The sequence below is a fragment of the Schistocerca nitens genome, chromosome 3, assembly GCF_023898315.1.
Source record: "Schistocerca nitens isolate TAMUIC-IGC-003100 chromosome 3, iqSchNite1.1, whole genome shotgun sequence".
NCBI classification, from domain to species: domain Eukaryota; kingdom Metazoa; phylum Arthropoda; class Insecta; order Orthoptera; family Acrididae; genus Schistocerca; species Schistocerca nitens.
In genome coordinates this window covers 887,791,584-887,811,970 of record NC_064616.1, presented here as the reverse complement: position 1 = coordinate 887,811,970, position 20,387 = coordinate 887,791,584, and the positions used below count along the sequence as shown (strand labels likewise).

The following is a 20,387-nucleotide window of genomic DNA, read 5'->3' as shown; positions in this document are numbered from 1 at the left end:
TTAGTCTGAAATCTTGCCCAGCACTTTTGTTACCCTCCCAATGTCTGCAATATTCTTATCACACCCTATGCACCTCCTGTACACATCACCCTACCCTATGGCTCCTACCCCAGTGACCCTCCCCGCTGCAAGTACTGCCGTATGCACCCTCCTATCACCACCTATAACAGCCCTGAAACTGCAGAACACATACTGTCAGAGGGAGAGCCACCTTGAAACACCACACATCATATATCAGCTGTTATATAAAATCTGTTCGTCCTTTTACATCGGCATGACTACCACCAAATTATCAATTAGGATGAGTAGGCACAGGCAAGGAGTGTAAACTGGCACCAAGCAATATCCTGTTGCAGAGCATGCTCTAGAACATGACAATCGTGACCTCGGCACCTGTTTCACCACACGTGCCATCTGGATTCTTCTTACAACTCCGCAAGTGGAAACTAGTGCTGCAAGATGTCCTCGGTTCTTGCCACCCACGAGGCCTTTTAATTTCTTCCGTCTCAACATTTCTTCAAAGTAAGTATTCTTTTCTTCACTCTGTTTTAATTTTTTACATCTTTCATTGTCTTACCTGTCCAGTTTTCACAATTCCCCCTCTCACCTCTGTTACGTACAATACACTTAGCTTTTCACTCTTATAAACTCATGCATGATGTTTAATCAGTAATCTCTGTCTTGCATATTACCCAGTCTTCCACCTTTAAGCTCTCACGTTTTCAAATCTCATCCGATGCAGTCCCATAGCTGGCCTAATTACAAATTTCTTTTATGTGTGTGTCCTACTGCCGCTTGGTGAGTAGATATTTTATCGATTCAATTATTTTGTCAAAAATTGATTGTTTACATTGTTAGATCTATCATTGTGTTTAACTAAATTGTGTTCCTTGTTTTTGGACACTATTTTCCTGCCACAATTAATATGAGAATACTCATGACTCTATGATGACTTCATCAATATACATTTGGTTTACTATTTTAGTATCCCCACCAGCAAACATACAAATGGCCACAGATAAGATGGTGTGGGCCTCGCAGCGCAGTAGTGCAAATAGCTATCGTGGACAGTGAGTGGGTTGTACAACAACATGCAAAATTTGAGGTCCTCTATTGTGTCCAAGAAACATGACTGACTTGTCAATCGTTCACACTGTTTCTGGACATCAAACACGTGATAGCAGCACAACAAACACCCCGGTGAGCAAACTGGATCGCTGACCTGCAAGGTCTCTCACGCAAGTGTCCGAGTGTCACCAGTGTGCTACCTTGTATGTGGACTCGCTAATTACGGATGTGATCATCCAATTAGCAACCGACCCCAAGGACCAAACTAGGACATTGGCCTTGTCTGACCCTTCTTTAGCCAAAGTTGCCCAGGCTGCTGAATCATATTAACTTACAGCATTGGCAAGGAATGAGCTTTCTGACAAGTAGTGGGTGACAAAGGTAGATAATCATGGTAAACAGCAGCTGGCACTTCAAGGGGTCTGGCAGGCTTTCCTTCTGCAGAGCCACTGTATGATGACACCATTGATGATGCTAGTGAGGTGATGTCAGGACAGTGCCTGTCATAGGCTGCATCTACTTCTGTGAATCGTATTGGCAGTTGTCATTGGGTGCCACTTCTCAGTTTTTTTGGCTATATGATTTTAATTCCTTGCCCTTTGGAATTCTGTCTGCCCCACAAATTTGTCAAAGACATTTGGAGAATTTGATTAAGAATATTCCCTGTTGAGTCAATTATCTCATGACATCCAGGTCACTGACTCCACGTGAGAGGAGCATTTATGGAATCTGTATGCAGTTTTCCAACGCCTTCTGGAGAATGGCCTTTCTTGCAAATTTGAAAAACTTTTTTTGCCCCAGAAGTGTAGTTTTTGAGGCGTACTTAACAAAGACGGCCTTGTCTCTATGGACAAGCACATCAAAACCATTGTTAAACTGCTGGTGCCAGAGAGCCTGAAGAGTTCCTGTATTTTTAGGCAAGATTTCTTACTACATCAAGTTTATTTCCCAGACCACATTCATCTGCTATCCTCTTAACTGGCTTCACCAAAAGTGTGTCAAATTCATGGGGTTTGCCAACAGTCAACTGAGTTTTCAGTCCTTCAAGTTGTGTGTGCTCTGCTCCGTGTATGGCTTCTTTTACGTCAGATAAGAAGTTAAACCAGGCCACCAGCACAACCCATTACAGAATTGGTATGTTCCTGTGTCAATGGAACACACATGGTATCAAGCAGCTCATTGCCTATGCATCAAAGACGTTTTCAGTTGTGCATAGTAACTATTCACAGTTGGAAAAGGAGGCACTGGCTGTAATTTTAGGTATTACAAAGGTTTCAAGGTTTTTTCGTGTGGAGCGAAGTTCCTATTCATCACTGACCACAAGCCGTTGACTGAACTATGTTGTCCTCATTCTAAGCTACTGGATACTACTGCCCCCTAGTTGCAGAGATGGGCACTCTTTCTCAGTAATTATTCTTATGACATTCATTACAAGTCCACAGCCCAACATGCTAATGCAGATTCACACTGTGGTTGCCTGAAGAACCCAATCCATAGCACGCTCTTGTTTTTTAATTGGACACTGCTGCATTTTCCTATGATGGTGTGTGAGGTCTGGAAATCATCTCCACAGTCCAGATGGGGGCCAAGCAAGCTCCTTCAGGAGCTGATTCAGCATGGCATTTGTTTTTCCTACTATGAGATCGACTAAATGTTTTCCAGGGAGGAACCCATGCTTGCCACAGAGGTGCAAAGCTCTTGAACAATCATCCCTCCTGCATTGTTTCCTCACATTCTCCAGATGCTGCACGCATAGCAATGGAGCACACCTCATATTAAGACTTGGGCACGGCGATATGTCCACTGGCTGGTGATTGATTGTGACACCCAACATCTTGTGCAGGTTTACGTGGCCTGTGAACAGAATCTGGCTGCACCACCGTGTCAGCTTTGCCCTAGGCCAGTTCTAGAGTACCCTCGGGACATAGTACATTTGACTTCGCGGGCACTTTTTTGGGAAGTATGTGGTGGTTGGTGGTGGATGCTTTGTCTAATTTCCTATATGTAGCCAAATGCTCTCCAGGTCATTGACAGCAACTACCTGGATGTTATCAGTCAATTTTTCTAGTGAAGGCTGCCCTGGACACTCATATCTGATAATAGTTGGTAATTTGTGTCACGGAAGTTTGAAGATTTTTGCATTTGCAATGATATCCAGCATCTTGACTGCAGTCACATTTCAGTTGTCTTAACATCTAGCTTTCTGGCTACACACGGGGTGACACGAGTTAACGGGTGCAGTCTGGTGGAATGTTTGCATCGGTGCTGGCCATGCAACCTTAGATTTGTTACATTCCGAGCTGCGTGCCCTGTAACATCGTGGGCCACTGCATTTGCCTCACGGGGTGCCTTTAGGCCCTGTCTTTTGACCGGCCTGATGGGTAGCTGCTGGAAGTAGTGGTGGGTCCTAAACACTGACATTTGTTTGTGCAGCTGATTCATCATTAAAATTAGTTGCATTGATGATCCACTGGACCCATGATGATGCCGTCTCCGCACCATCTGGGCAACCGAGTTGGTCACAGTGTTTTCCTGGTAGGAGGATACCAACTGTGGCAGTGTGCACATCTGCTTCTGCCACCACTCTGCCCTCCACCATACTATGTTTGCCCACAGAATAGAGCACAGGTGGCAAACATTCCCATGACTCCAGACTCTGAGCCCACAGATTCTGAACCTGTATCCTCCTTTTTCCACTCACCCATGGACGAGTCCTCGCCCCCGCTGATGCAAGTGCACCAGCCTCCACAAACTTCCACCTTTCCAGCAGACTCAGTTGAGTTGTCTGGGCCTATTTTGAAGGTAGAAATGCTGCCCGACAGTCTTGCACCCTCTCCGGTTTTGCAATGGAGATTATAGTAGAAACCATGCCACTTTCAGCCCTAAGTGGTGGCTTTTTTTTTAGGGAGATGGGATTTAGTGTACCTGCCAGAGGACATAGGTGAACACAGATGAGCTAGTTTTGGTGTAATACCAGAGTAGTGCAGAAAGGTATCACAGACAGTGTGAGCAGAACCAGTCATCCAGATGTTTGTTTGCCAGCGGCAACAAGCCAGGCCATTCAATTCTTACAGTGAGATCGATTAACATAGACCTGGTTTTCACAATGGGCTACGCTCTTGGCTCTGCACACCATTTGATTCAGTCATTCGCACTGGTTGCATTTTGTGCTTTTTCTCCAGAATGACCTGCACATGACATTTATTTTTCTCTTCCAGGGTCCAGCACACTGGATTCTGTGTTGAGCACCCACTGTCAACTACAGTAGTAATATTTGTGTCAACAGCATGGTTTCACGGCATTGTCATGCTTGTGCAGATACAAAAATTTTCCCCAGTGCCAATCCTCTTGTTTTTCAGTTTTGTCTTCATATTTCCCTCATTTGTAGCATTTTCATGTAATGACTTCCATATAAGTGGAGCTATGCCTTTGAAGACTATCTTACAAGCCCAATGGATTTTAATATTTAACGCAAGTTCTAGCAGTACAGATGGAAACTGACTTTTTCCATAGTTTTATTTCAGTCAACATCGTTTTCATCAATCTTCTATAGTGCTTATAACAGAATCTGAACTGACTGGGTAATACAACAGTTTCATAATAAAATGAAATTTACACATCAATTATAATAGTATAAAATATAAGCGTTTCACTCTTGTAGGTTTAAGCTGTTATGACGTAATGGAAACTGTGTTATGTTTGCAAAAAATAACTGGACAGCAATCCTACATTCAAACTTAAAAGATTATTATATGATTGAGTTGTTACACGCAATCACTCGAACTTACTGGATGAGCATGACATGCCCTTGCAACATCCTCACAAGATGCTCCATATTCCATTGCTAATACTCCTTCATTGATTAACTCTCCAGCGCCCTGCAACAAACAAATCCGGTTACATGATGTGTGTATGGACAGCTTAAATCATTGTCAGAATGTAGTTCCATGCAACAGCTTAAGTACCAGAGAAAATTAATTCTAGTGGATTACAAGTAACTTACTGGTCCTATGATATGAATACCCAATATTCTGTCTGTCGCTTTGTCTCCCAAGATCTTCACAAAGCCCTCAGTATCATTATTTGTCTTTGCTCTGCTGTTTGCAGCGAATGGAAATTTTCCAATTTTGTATTCTCTACCCTAGAACAAATAAATTTGTAATGCACATCATACAAATAATCAAATTGTAATACACTGGTTATCTTTTATGAGGAACTAGGGTTGGAATCTTTTGAAATAAAGAAAAATAGGTATAAAGGTTGTTTATGTTGTCTTGGGCATACATTACATTTAAATAGGATGTAGATATTGGTGATTGTTGTGAGTAACAAAAGAACATTAATCGAGCCATCACCTGCTTACATAGTTGGGAACAATTCTGTAAGATGAACACTAGTGTCAAGATAATACAGTGTGGGTAAACTTAGAAGTAAGAAATAACAGTCGCAATGGTAATCTAAATTTGATAATTACATTATTTATAAAAATATGGCATATCAGATAAACATTTTTACTACTCCCCACCAAGTAGGTACTCACATCACTTCTCAGATCCTCTTCAGTGTGACCAACCCAACCAACTTCTGGATGAGTGTAGATCACAGAAGGAATGCAGTTATAATCAATATGCACTGGGCCTCCAGCAATGCCTTCTACACACACAATGCCCTCATCTTCAGCTTTGTGAGCCAACATTGGACCATGTATAGTGTCACCAATAGCATAAATACTGAAATACAATAATAGTTTATATTTTGCAACCATATCAAAAAATCCACTTTTGAACATAAGTATAACAATGCAGATAGTAACATATCCTTTTAATTCTAAAACTGAGAACAATTAATAAATCTGGAGTAGTAATTGAGATTGCCTCATTTTAGTGGACTCAGAAACTATTAATCACAGTGAAAACTTAATAGTAAGGTTACGTACTTTGGTATTACAGTCTGAAATCTAGAATTGACAGGAATTCTCCCCTTCTCATCCCGTTCGATGCCAATTTCTTCAAGACCCAAATTAGAAGTGTACGGTCTCCTTCCGACACACACAAGCAGAACATCACATTCCAGCTGTAAAGGAAAAGAAGAATCTAAATGGAAGAACTGAGACTCAGTAGGGACAGAAAGTTCTGTGGGAGCAGTGGAAATCACATTTTACTCAAACTTGGGGAGGGAAAAAATCTAAAACAGAACAATTTCTATGCAGTACACAATGAGTACATCTGTTCACTTGATGTAACACATATTATTTTTAACAGTACTGGCAACTTTAGACTAAGATAAGCTATCACCTTATCCAACAAGAGCACTTTTTTCCAGAAATACCAACAAATAATCAGTATTTGTACGTTACTAACAATTAGAAGAAGAAAAAAAATCACCAGTGTAAGTCAGCAAGGTTATAACATCTAGACAGCATGAATGTACTTTATCCATAAATTCTTTAACAGAATGGCAATAAAATGCTTTAATCAAGATTTCAAGTTTGAAATTAAAAATTTCCCTGTAGCAATTTCTACTTTACTACTGCTTGTGGAAACAATTGAAATGTTTTGAGTTTCCATGTAACTTACTACGCTGCAGACAGAAACAGAGAGAACTCAACAACATATTTTGTGAGTGCATAAATGGAGGATATGGTGACTTTTTATCATTAACTAAAGAAACTATGTACTGTTTTATCAACAATTCTGCAAGTCATCAACTATCTTTTCTGTCACCCTGTAGGAAAGCCCAATGGCCCTGTTGTGTGTCACCATTTAGTGTCAAGTCACATCACGTCGGTGTGACAACATCAAGCCTACAAAGAATAACTGCGCACACGCGCGCACACACACACACACACACACACACACACACACACACACACACACACACTGTCCGCTGTCTAGTTTAAGCATGAAGCAGTCAGAGAATTAAAAACAAACTAAACACTTAATGCTGTACAAAAATTCAGAAATGCAAAATGGACTTGTAAGTACGAGAAATGAAGGGCAGTAATATTGACTTCAATGATTAGCGAGCCTGCTAGAGGTGCTCAAAACCAAGCAACAAACCGTATAGAATTCAGTACATTGCTTCAGCTTCCTTTGTATGATGTCTCCACACTGTTGTTTTCCAAAGTGTAATTAAGTAGTAAGCTGCCTCAATTCGTCTGTTTTAGTCAATGAAAATATGAAATCCTCACAGATTCTTATAGAAGTCCCCAAAATTAAAAAATTCTCAGATATACTGCCACCATATTAAACAACACACATGGGTTACAAATCCTTCATTAATTCACATGACAGCATAAAATTATTTGAATCCCATATTATTTACATCCAGTGAACAATGTGTGTTTTGATCATGAGGCAGGGAAACTGCAATGAATAATTATTGATATAATTACATTTTTGCAAGATATTCTTCAAAAGTAATCACCTTCTGTACCACTGTGTTTCAGGTAGTATTTCTGGTTCTTTGAACACACAATGTCACACGTTATATTATGTGATCTTCAGAAATGTCTAGCAATTTTTCAGCATTGCTTCAGATTCCACAAATTAAATGTCTAAGAGTTTCACTTTCTGTTACTGGAACTGTAGTCAAATAACACAAGAGTGTGCCAATAAAGTGGACACGATACAGAGATCATGTTTAATTTTGCCAAACATCTTATGATTTGATTCATGGCACAAGGTTACAGACTGACTTGATGAAGCTGTGGTTCATTCATTAAAAACGCCAAGTAATACTTCCCATCCCTGCAGAATACGGCATGTTTCACATTGTTCTTACTCATTTTCCTTCAATATTATAATAATGCATCACTGACAATAGCAGAGTCCAGAAAACCAAGCCCTTTCATTAGCAGGAAGATGCAACATGTCAGTGTATCTCACTGACACAACTAAAGGTATATGGAAGTGTATTCATGTGCAGACTGAAGTTGCTGAACAGTACTACTTCGATGGTACAATAACTGCTCGCAATGGAAACCCTGTCACTACTACACTGAGGAGACAAAAGTCATGGGATAGCAATATGCACATATACAGATGGTGGAAGTATCATGTACATAAGGTATAAAAGGGCAGTGCATTGGCAGAATTGTCATTTGTACTCCGGTGATTCATGTGAAAAGGTTCCCGATGTGATTAAAGCTGTACGACTGAACTAACAAACTCTGAACATGGAATGATAGTTGGAGCTAGACACAGGGAACATTCCATTTTGGAAATTGCTACAGAATTCAAATACTGAGATCCAAAGTGTCAATAGTGTGCTGAGAATACCACATTTCAGGCATTACCTCTCACAATGGACAACACAGTGGCCAACGGCCTTCACTTAATGACTGAGAATAGCAGTGCCTGTGTAGAGTTGTCAGTGTTAACACGCAAGCAACGCTACATAAAATAACTGCAGAAATCAATATGGGATGTATGACAAATGTATTCATTACGACAGAGTGGTGAAATTTGGCATTAAGGGGCTATGGCAGCAGATGACCGATGCAGTGCCTTTGCTAACAGCACGACATTACCAGCAGCACCTCTCTTAGGCTCATGACCATATCGGTTGGATGCTAGAGGATTAGAAAACTACGGCCTAGTCAAATGAGTCCCAATTTCAGTTGGTAAGAGCCGATGGTAGGGTTTGAGTGTGGTTCAGACCCCACAACGCCACAGACCCAAGTTGACAACAAGTCACTATGCAAGCTGGTGGTGGCATCTTAACAGTGGAGGGCTGTGTTTACATGGAATGGGCTGTGTCCTCTGGTCCAACTGAACTGATCATGGACTGGAAATGGTTTTGCTCGGCTACTTGTTCCCAAACGATGATGGAACTTTATGGATGACAATGGGCCATGTCAACAGGCCACAATTGTTTGCGATTGATTGAAGAACATTCAAGACAATTTGAGTGAATGATTTGGCCACCCAGATTACAAGACATGAATCCCATCAAACACTTATAAAATGTAATAGAGAGGTCAGGTCATGCAGAAAATCATGCACCTGCAACAGTTTAATAATTATGGATGGCTATAAAGACAGCATGGTTCAATATTTCTGCAGGGGACTTTCAACAACCTACTGAGTCCATGCAACAGCAAGTTGCTGTGCTACACCAGGCAAAAGGAGATCCAACATGATATTAGGCACTATCCCATGACTTTTGTCACCTCAATGTATTGTCCTCTCCCATGTCCAGTCATTTTTGTAAATGCTCGTCATGTTACACTAGTGTCATTGGACAAGTTGTCTCATTGATATGACCCTGATTCTACAAAAATGAAACCCTTCCCAATAAATACATCAGAGAACTCCAATCTCTATGCACATAGGAGAAACATTAACATACATCTGCATAACTCCAAATATTTTTACAGCTGCTCACATCTGCTAAGTTCTAATCACAATTTTAAAAAGTCAAACTTTGTTTATGGTTACTTTGAAACACATGCCCAACCTTTGTGACACAAGTATTAGCTTTTAATTGCTGTTATGATGGAAAGAAAGTAGCTGAATTGAAAATAATTGTGCAGGTTAACCCTAAAGGAGACACAGAAGAGGAGAGGGTAACTGAAAACTGGTGTGACAAGAGAAACTGCTGGAGGAACGCAGAGACACAAATTAACTAATTATATCTAAACCTCACAAATTAAAAGTGATTTTTTATCTTCCAATCAGGAGCTATCTTTGTAATTCTCAATGAGAGAGATTTGATACATTTTCACCCTTTATGCACTCGATAATTTTTTAGAGTGTGGTCTTTTCTCAGTAATTTTTAACTAACCACATCTTGTCACTCTCGCATACTGGCAACAAAACTTGCAAAACAAGCTGGAGGGTGCTCCCACAATTTACCCTCGTGCAATTCATTTGAATACAGGAAGAAGTCACTCCTATCTTAAAAAAACCTACTTTCCGCAAAGGGAGAAGCCTTTCTTCTTTTCTTATATGACACTGAATATTCAAAATTAAAAAAGATTGTGGCTGTTATAAATTTCAATATTACATACAAAATACAACTTTTAACAAGTAATGGGCTTTCTGTGGTGGAACAGCTGTATACAGAAATCATAACTTTCTCTTTCATTTAAACACTTACCTCCTCCTTTTTAGAAGAGTCTTTCACATTTTCAACACTGACTTTAATTACATTTCCCTGGACAGCAGCACCAGTAACTTTTGTTCCCAGCTTGAATTTTAGACCTTGCTTTGTCAATATCCTCTGGAACATTTTAGAAACTTCTCCATCTATTCCTGCACCGCCAACAGAAGGAAGAAATTCCACAGCAGTTACCTCTGCACCCAACCTTGACCAAACAGATCCCTGAAAATAAATCGGTAATTAATGTAGGCTCTGAGGTAGTGTTCAGAACATTTTACTGAATAGCTTGAATACTTACCAACTCTAAACCAATTACACCAGCACCAATCAAGACTAATCTCTGTGGGACTTCCTTCAGAGACAATGCCCCTGTAGATGAGACAATTCTTTCTTCATCTATCTGAAAATTAAAATAGCTGTTGAACAAAATACAAAAACATCATGATAACATTTTTAAATGTGTATGTGTAACAGAGGATTATGTGAAATGAAGAAAGAAGATATAAAAACCTCTACCTACACAAATGAAATTTGAGAGTGCACGAAGTTCTGCTAAAGTGTGAAGCTGACATCCGAGTCAAAATGTCATCACAGTTGTATGGAAGTCCAATGTAAAAGATCACAGTATTTGATTTTTAACACTTATCACTAGTATGAGCTAATAGAAAAAACAATGTAGATTACAACCTGGACAATGTGAACAGACAAAATATAAAGGAAAGACAAGTAAGTGTTGAGTGGAACAGCTTGCAGTGTATTACATAAGGGATATTGCTATACTAGTCATGGAAAACTGCATTTGGTTTTTGCAGTAATTAGATGCAATAACATGAATCTGCAAAAAAGTACTTGCAGTACTGCATCTGATGTTAACTTAAAAGTTGCTGTTTGGCATAATGACACTAGCTGCTACCATTTCAGAGCTTTAATGTGCAAGAATGTGCACCTTCTCATTTGAAATGTGGACTGTAGGAACAATATTTTGCAATACCATACGCCCTGCACAGCACATATTGTTTAATCATCATCAAAGGCTTCAAAGGCATATGCTTGTACAAGTAGCAGATTTTCGAATGGTTTAATGCCATGTAGAAATTTGTGCCAGTACAAGGAACGTACAACAAAATTCATCAACAGGTGACAGACCACATTTAAATGAAGCAGATTTTAACTATTCATTAATCCAGTTTTGGAGACAGCCTATTATAGGCACCTTGATTTCCATACAAAATACAAATTCCTTATATTTTATTTGTGCTATGGATTCACATTCTTTCATATGTATCTTGGGATACATTCGGCTTGTCTTCCCTTACTTATCCAAGACACTGTTCCTATTCCCAATCACGTAACACACATTCTCCTATCAGGCTATTTCATAGTATAGTACGAATATCCCTTTTTAAGAACAAAGTGAGGTATTTAAGTAGGCAGTGGTAACACAATTAATACAAGCTATAACTCAGTGAAGTGAGCTTTCATTTACAAGCTACTTTGAAAAAAGTTTAAAAATTTATAATAAATGAAATATACAATATATTGTAGAACAAAAGCAAACTGGTGCTTTTCATTTATTATAATGTTGTTCTACCAGGAACCGACGACAGATTCTGTTAATATATTTAAAAATTTAATAACAGTGGAAAAGTATTGCCAGAACAGATCCACTTTCAGAACAAAATAAAAGTTTTGGCATAACTAAACAAAACAAAATCTCAAGCTTCTGGATAACATTTCTTCCTGTTAAGCACCATGGAAAAACTTGAGTATACGAGGGGAGGAACTGGCAAACCACTCAGAAATCTGGCCACCATGACTCATGTAAGAGAACAACAGGAATTTGGGGACAGCGAAGTGACAATTGGATACACTATATCACACACTGACATTGAGGTCACTCACTTAAACAGGACTGATCCAGAACCACAGCAAAACTATGACAAGAGTGGAAATAAAAGGTATAATACACCAAAAAAAGTAACAGGCAAGTAGATGGAAAACCATGATTGAAAAGTGAAATATGAGGAATTCCAGAAATAATAGTGCAATAATCCGCAGTTTTGTGCTTTAACCACAATTATTTTTGACTAGCAATCATGCCTTGTGTTGCATTCAAGAATAGTGCCAATCCGAATACATTTCTCCTGCAATCATGCCTTCTGCTACATTCAAGAATAGTGCAAATCTGAACCTAATTCTCCTAGGCACTCTGAGACAGGCAAACTTCTGATTCAAGTAGCAAGTCACACATCACAAGTATGAAATTATGTAGCATGTTGAAAAGCTTTCCTAACTACATACTTTCTCTCTCGCAAAACCCCCATGACTGTTTTGCATTTACAAGTATTAGAACAGATAGCGATAAGATTTAACTTCTAAAAGGCAAAGCCACAAATCACAGATTCAAAAATACTTAACCTGCCCATGTGTAAACACAATGAAAACTTGTCAAGCATTATACTCGAGGTGTCATGATAAAAGTAGAATGAGGCATTCAGACGAAATCTCAGCATAGTTTTATGCCCATCAATAACCAAAACAGATGATACCAAATGATAGATACTCTTCATGAAACACAAAATCCTACAGCACTGCACAATACTGGCTATCATTCTTGATATGACTCATGTTTTGTATTATTTATTTCAGATGTTGATGAGTACCAGACTGCTCTCTTTTCTTTATGCCAATGGCAAATTTTATTTTGCTACTGACATGGTTGTTAAAAGTTGAATGCACATGGACCATGACAGAATGCCCTCACTATAGTGTTTGGGTTACGTTTTTCTATTAACTTGAAAATGGTTTACAGCAGACATCAACTGACTGTACATAAATGTCCATTTCTCAATAAATACCACCAAGCTGTGAAAAATGCAACCTAAAATGCAAAAACTGTGAAATTTTAAAGAGTTAATGCTGAACAATGAACGAGAGTGTCAAGAATTTCTGAATATCAATTTCAATGCAAATTAATATTGCGATTAACTTCATAAGAGTCCTTTGAGCGTCCAGTAATATTATAAAGGAAAGTTTTAAAGATACTGTCAAGTCACAGCAACGTAACTATGATACCTTTCAGAAGAAAGACAAAATAAACTAAAATCATTGCAGAAGTATCTTCTTGTGCTATTTGATGGTGAATTTCAGGAGCTTATTGTTGTGACGTTGTTTGTTACAATAAGCAAGCCTCTGGATCCCCATACATTCCCCCTGACAAAGACTGTCCTTCTGGTAGACAACAGGACTTTTCTACTTTAATTTTTTAAAAACTTTCCTTTCCTAAACTCACTCATCATCACAATTACATTCCTTGACTCAGTACGTCAAATTCCCTTTATCTGCACCACTATCCTTCCTATTCGTTTTAGGTGTCTCATTAGTCACACTTTAGTTTCTGATTTACTCCAAGCTGTCTGTAAATCTCAATGATGGTCCTTATACCACCATTACTTTTAATGCTTTTTACTGTGCTAATTATTCTTTTTCCAGATACAACACCAGTATATTGGGATTTTACAGTTTTTTACCTTTTATCTTGATTGAAAGCTTCGATCTTTGCTTTTCACCTGTCTGCCAGTTATTATTTTTATAACAGTCATTCTTCTAACTTCCCTATTTATATCTTATACACACTAGCTTGCTTTTAATCACTGGACAACCACCTGAAAGAGTAATAGATACGACACACATCACTCTAGCATATTTCACAGTAATGAAAAAGCTACAGTGGTTGAAAAAGATGAATGAAACTGAGTGCAGATGAAAGTGGTACGATTATTGATACTCACCGAATACATCAATCCAGCATATATATTTCTCATTGTATGTTCTGTAGTGATCAATGAAGCTATGAAATGAAAGGATTAGCATGTTATAAAGATCGTTTTTCAATGGAAAAAGATTGACAAAATGAACTGCTTATGCTTTTGCCGAGTATTATATGGAATCAGGTGAAGTTTTTCACTAACCAAGGCTATACACTTTTGACAGAAATACATCAGTAATGACAGCACACACATTTGTCAGGTAATGTCCGTAACAGACTTCACAGGTGATCTGCAGCACATAAACCATGGACCACACAACTGAACAAATGATATTAAAAACAGAGCACCTTGAAGAAACACGTCATGTTACACACTGCTGGAATCTCATTTATGTATACGGGCACAAGGAGATTATGTTATTATTCTCTCTCTCTCTCTCTCTCTCTCTCTCTCTCTCTCTCCCTCTCTCTCTCTCCCTCTCTCTCTGTTTTGAAATCTTCTGGATGCAATGTATGATTCTCTACATAAAAATGCTGTGACAAGGGTTGTAAACCTATGCCTTTAAAATGACACTGTTCTCAGTCATTAAAATAGGAATGACACAGTGGCCAGATTTTGTAAGAATACTGAATGAAAGTGACCCATAGACCTTATAAGGCCAATTAGGCATTGTTTGAATGAATTACAATGTTGAATGATAAGATAGATCAAACAGTATAAAAATGGCTGGGAAACTACTACTCATATTACAGGGGGATTATCAACAACTTACAGACAATTACAAAAACATATTTGGAAGTCCTCCCATGAATCATGGAATTTGCCAAGGTTGCTTGTGCCCCTTAGCAACACAGATAACCATAGCATAGGAGCAACCACAGCAGAGGGATGTCTGGAGAGGCCACACTAACCTGTGGTTCCAGAAGAGAGGCAGCAGTGTTTCAGTAGTTGTAGGGGCAACAGTGTCAATGATTGACAGAGCTGGCCTTGAAACATTAACCAGCATGTCACTGTTGACTGTCTGAAACCAATGGCAAATTACAACAGCTATTATTACTGAGGGACACAGCTCTACCGTATGGTTTACTGACAATAGCATCCTCTTTGCTAAAATATTCAGAGCTCTGGGGGCAGGGCAGGGGCACTACTCAAAAGGTTGTTGCCAACACGAAAAACAAGATTGGGATTCTATGGGTTGGAGCATGCTATGATATATCTCTTAATCGGATAAGTAGGCGTTTGTGGTGGCAGGAAGTACAGGGCTTTTGGTCCGGTCAGTGCAGAGTTATCACTGGAAAATCAAGGAGTGATGTAGAAGCATGTATAATAAGGAATAAGAAAATATGAATGTAGAGAAGCTAATATGAACAACATAATGATAGTGAACACATTATTGTAACGAAGACGGATATGAAGACAACACCCCCATAGTACTGCATGTTTGTGTGTCAATTAAAGCCGCATATGATGAAGAGATTGAAATAATGTATGATGAGGTAAAAGTAATTATTCAGTTAGTTATGGAAGAGAAAAATTTAGTTGTGAGATGGGGGGACTGGAATTTGATAATTGGAAAAGGAAGAGAAAGGAAAATAGAATACGGACTGGTACAATTCTGCACAGAGCATAATTTAATGATCACTAACAGTTGGTTTAAGAATCATGAAAGAAGACTATATAAGTGAAAAAGACCAGAACACACTAAAAGGTTTTGGACTGATTATATACAGTTAACACAATTTCTTAACCTGATTTTAACGTTTCCTGGGGCAGATGTGGACTCTTTACTGTAAAATATTGGCTATAAACCGTAGATTAAAACTAAGGACAATACATAAAATAGATAATAAGACAAGGTGTAGTAGAAATCCTTGGCTATCACAAGACAAATTGAATTTAATTGATGAAAGAAAATATCAAAATGAAGCAGGCAATAGGTAATACAGATGTCAAAGTGCAAAATGGCTGGAGAACACATGCAAAGCCATTGAGGTACATATAACTAGGGGAAAAACAGGTTCCACCTATAGGAAAATTAACGAGACCTTTGGAGAAAAGAAAAGCAGCTGCATGAATATCAAAAGCTCATATGGAAAACCAGTATGAAGCACAGAAGGCAAAGCTGAAAGAAATATATATAGAGGGATTATACAAGGAAAATGAATGTGAAGGCAATATTAAGGAAAGAGAAGAGCATGTAAGATGAAGATAAGATGGTAAATATGATAATACAAGAAGAATTTGAGAGAGTGCTAAAATACTTAAGTTGAAAAAGGGTGGCTGCAGCAGATGACACTACCTCAGAACTTGGGAGAGCCAGGCATGACAAAACTATTCCACCTGGTGTGCAAGATGTACAGGACAGGGTAAATAACCTCGGACTTAAAATATGTAATAATTACAATTACAAAGAAATCAGACGCAGGCAGGTGTGAATATTGTGGAACAAGCAGTTTAATATGTCATGGCTTCAAAATACTGATGCCTGATACTTTTGCCTATTTACAGAAGAATGGAAAAACTGGTAAAAGCTGACCCCAGCAAAGATTAGTTTGGACTCCAAAGAAATGTAGCAATGTCTGAGGCAATGTTTACTATTAGAAGATAAGTTAAAGAAAGGCAAACTTGTGTTAATAGCATTTGTAGACTTAGAGAAATCTTCTGACAAAGTTGCCTGGACCTGAAGGTAGCAGGGGGTAAAATACAGGGTGTGAAAGCATACACAGAGAATCTCCTCAGTATGTCACTCATTACCCCATTTTCTCACACAGTACATCCATTTTTGGATGTCCCAGTCCCAACTGAATTACATAAATGTTAAACCAACTCATTTGTGTGTCATTCCTACCCGCTTAATGCATTCAAATACAGTGTTACCAGTACTGTTTGGCTGATGCCTTTTTTGCCACCAAGAGTTGCGAGAGTGGTTAGTGTGCTACCGAGCGCCACAGGTTTCGAATCTGCACCAGACAGCATGGACTTCAATTACCACTACAGGTCTCTCCAGCCGTCGTGCCATAAGCTGTGGTTGCGTGCACGCTCCTGGCCTGTGTATAACGTGGGGGTGCCACGGTGGAGCACGTGGTCCCAGTGGCCAATAGCAACATATTCTATCAGGTATTTAAGCGCCTGCCTCTCGCTCAGCAGGCAGTCTGATATTCGCGTTAGTCTATCGACATCTCGCCTACAAACAGCATGTTTACTTAGTTTCCGTGTCCGAGTGGATGTTGTGGATTCATGAGGTTTCGCTTGTGACCCTGTTGCTATTAGCGTATTGTTGTACGTCAGGTCTTGCTCGATCGTCCGTCGTCGTTCGTGTCCGTCCTCCCCCGTTCGTTTTGTTTGTTCACGGGCCGCTCCCATTTGGTCCCACCGCACTTTCGTTCTCGGCAACCCCAGTTGCGATTACAACAGTTAGAGTAGGATATTCGCGGATGTGTGGTGAGGAAATTTGCAGGGAGACAGTGCTATTCAGTGCTGGTAACTTTGCAAGCATACAGAGCATCTGATATGGCAGAAACAGTAAGTTGAAGTAGTTTACATAGATCTGCAGTAGCTCCAACAGCATCTAGCGGCCAAACAAACTGAACAGCATGTAATTCAGTCACTGGTCTCCTTTGTTCGTGTTTAGCATTTGACTGACTCAGTCTGTTTTTTTTTTTTTTTTTTTTTTTTTTTTTTTTTTTTTTTTTTTTTTTTTTTTTTTTTGCGTTGAACTATGCAGCGGTACATCATGGATAGAGAGATAGCGAGACAGTTAATACACAAAGAAAAGTGAAACATTACTCAGGAGGTGGACAAAAATCCACACATTATGCGAGCTGATATTGTACAAGAACTGAACATTGCTCCATCAGCAATAAATACAACAGATAGCAAATAACAAAAATAATTGAAGGAGCATGTTTGGAAGGAGGAAACTGCAATCGGAAATGAGTGAGTGATGGTCAGTTTCCAGAATTGGAAAACTTGCACCTGAATTGGACAAAACAATGTAGTGGTTCACATATTCCACCTGATGGTACAGTGGTTTGTAGTGAAGCAATATATTTAGCACAAAATTTTGGACTCACAGATTTCAAGGCATCCAATGGTTGGATTAAAAGGTTCATAAGAGACACAATCTACCTTATAAATATGTTCAGGGTGTGCCAGAAAAGGTGAACACTGACACTGTTCAGTCATGGAAAAATACTCTTCCCTCAATCATAGGAAAGTACAGTCCCAATGATATTTTTAATGCAAATGAAACGGGCTTATTTTTTCACCTTCTCTCTGATAAACCTCAGGAGTTCAGAAGAGAAATATGGCACAGCAGAAAATTTCATAAAAGGAGGCTTAACTGTTTCATTATATTGTAAAGAAAATAGAACAGAAAAGTTGATGCTGCCAATAACTGCAAATGTGAAGAGGCCACAATGTTTAAAAAGTTTCAATGTCAATATGTCTAATGTGAAAACACAAGGGTAACAACAAATATACTGAAAACAATTTGTGTGCCTGGGATGCAAGGCTGAGCATTATAAATATGAAAATAATCCCATTTACTGGCCAGTGTGCACCACATCCCCAAAATACATTATATCTAGTAACGTAAACATAGTATTTTTCCTCCCAGTTGCGCAAGCCAATTTCAGCCACTTGACCAAAGCATTATAAAATGCCTGAAACAAAAATACAGGAAGACTCCTGTACAAAAGAGGTTGGCTTGTTTTCATTCTACAATCAGGAAGGTTATGATCTTGGAAGGTATGCATTTTGTAAGAAGTATCTGGGATTCCTTGGACAAATGCATAATCTCTCACTGCTCCAAGAAGGCTAGCTTTCATCGGATACTTACAGAAGACACCAAGCCAGAAAATAAAGTAACTGCAGCTGGACAACAGCAGCAAATAATACAGCAAGGAGAAAATATTGACTACCACAATAACAATATTTGAGCAACCAGCAATAAAGCCAAAGAAAAATTTGGGAGACAGGATTAGGGAGAAGACAAAAAACTCTGAGGTTTGTCAATGAGATAATTCTATTATGAGATAGAAATGGACTTCGAACATCAATTGAATGGAATGGGCAGTATCTTGAAAGGAGAATATAACAATACAAGCAAAACAGGGGTAATAGAATGCAGTCAAATTAAATCAGGTATTGCTGAAGAAACTAGATGAAGTAACACACTAAAAACAGCAGATGAATTTTGATATTTGGGCATTAAAATAAATGATGAGGGCCAAAGTAGAAAGGATGTAAAATCCAGACTGGTACACCAAGGAAAGCAGTTCTTAAAGAGAAAGAGAAAGAGAGAGAGAGAGAGAGAGAGAGAGAGAGAGAGAGAGGAATTTGTTAACACATAAACTGTTTGGTAGTCTTTTCTGGAGTGTGACCTCATACGAAGTGGAAGCCTGGATAAAAAGCAGTTCTGACAAGAAGAAGATAGCTTCAGAAATGTGGTGCTACAGAAGAATGCTGCTGATTAGGCAGGTAGAATGCATAACTAATGAGGAAGTACTGAACAGAATTGGGGATTCTACTTAATTTGTGGCACAACTTGACAAAGATGGAATCGGTTGATACAATATTCTGAGATAACAAGAATCATCAATTAAGTATTGGGAGGAAGTGTGAGGGGTAAAAATTGTAGAGTGCCACCAAGGAACAAATACAGTAAGCATGTTTCAATGGAGGTAGGTTGCAATAGTTATGCTTACAAGGGAACCTCCTCATCGCAACCCCCTCAGATTTAGTTATAAGTTGGCACAGTGGATGGACCTTGAAAAACTGAACACAGATCAATCGAGAAAACAGGAAGAAGTTGTGTGGAACTATGAAAAAAATTAGTAAAATATACGAACTGAGTAGTCCATGCGAAGATAGGCAACATCAAGGACACTGGGAGTCTAGGTGCGCCGTGGTCCCGTGGTTAGCGAGAGCAGCTACGGAACGAGTCTTCCTTCGAGTGAAAAGTTTAATTTTTTATTTTCAGTTTATGTGACAAACTCTTATGTTTTCATCACTATTTTGGGAGTGATTATCACATCTACAAGATAACCTAAATCGGGCAGGGTAGAAGAATCTTTTTACCCATTCGCTAAGTGTACAAGTTAGGTGGGTCGACAACATATTTCTGTCATGCGACGCACATGCAGTCACCAGTGTCGTATAGAATATATCAGACGTGTTTTCCCGTGGAGGAATCGGTTGACCTATGACCTTGCGATCAAATGTTTTCGGTTCCCATTGGAGAGGCACGTCCTTTCGTCCACTAATCGCACAGTTTTGCGGTGCGGTCGCAAAACACAGACACTAAACTTATTGCAGTGAGCAGAAACGTCAATGAACGAACGGACAGATCATAACTTTGCGAAAATAAAGAAAGTAAAATTTTCAGTCGAGGGAAGACTTGAACCAAGGACCTCTCGTCCCGCAGCTACTCACGCTAACCAC

At 39.0% G+C, this 20,387-nt stretch overlaps 1 protein-coding gene across 3 annotated transcripts in view; it reads right to left on the bottom strand.

The window, feature by feature from the left end:
- The window catches only part of LOC126248938 (dihydrolipoyl dehydrogenase, mitochondrial-like), a 72,110-nt gene that overhangs the window by 11,001 nt on the left and 40,722 nt on the right, over positions 1-20,387 (bottom strand). For all 3 annotated transcript variants that reach the window (XM_049950451.1, XM_049950450.1, XM_049950452.1), the window contains exons 7-12: positions 10,472-10,573; positions 10,171-10,395; positions 6,005-6,141; positions 5,609-5,798; positions 5,072-5,209; positions 4,857-4,946 (exon numbers count right to left, since the gene is read on the bottom strand). In XM_049950451.1, coding sequence (XP_049806408.1) covers positions 4,857-4,946; positions 5,072-5,209; positions 5,609-5,798; positions 6,005-6,141; positions 10,171-10,395; positions 10,472-10,573 — 882 coding nt within the window. The remainder of the gene's footprint in view (positions 1-4,856; positions 4,947-5,071; positions 5,210-5,608; positions 5,799-6,004; positions 6,142-10,170; positions 10,396-10,471; positions 10,574-20,387) is intronic.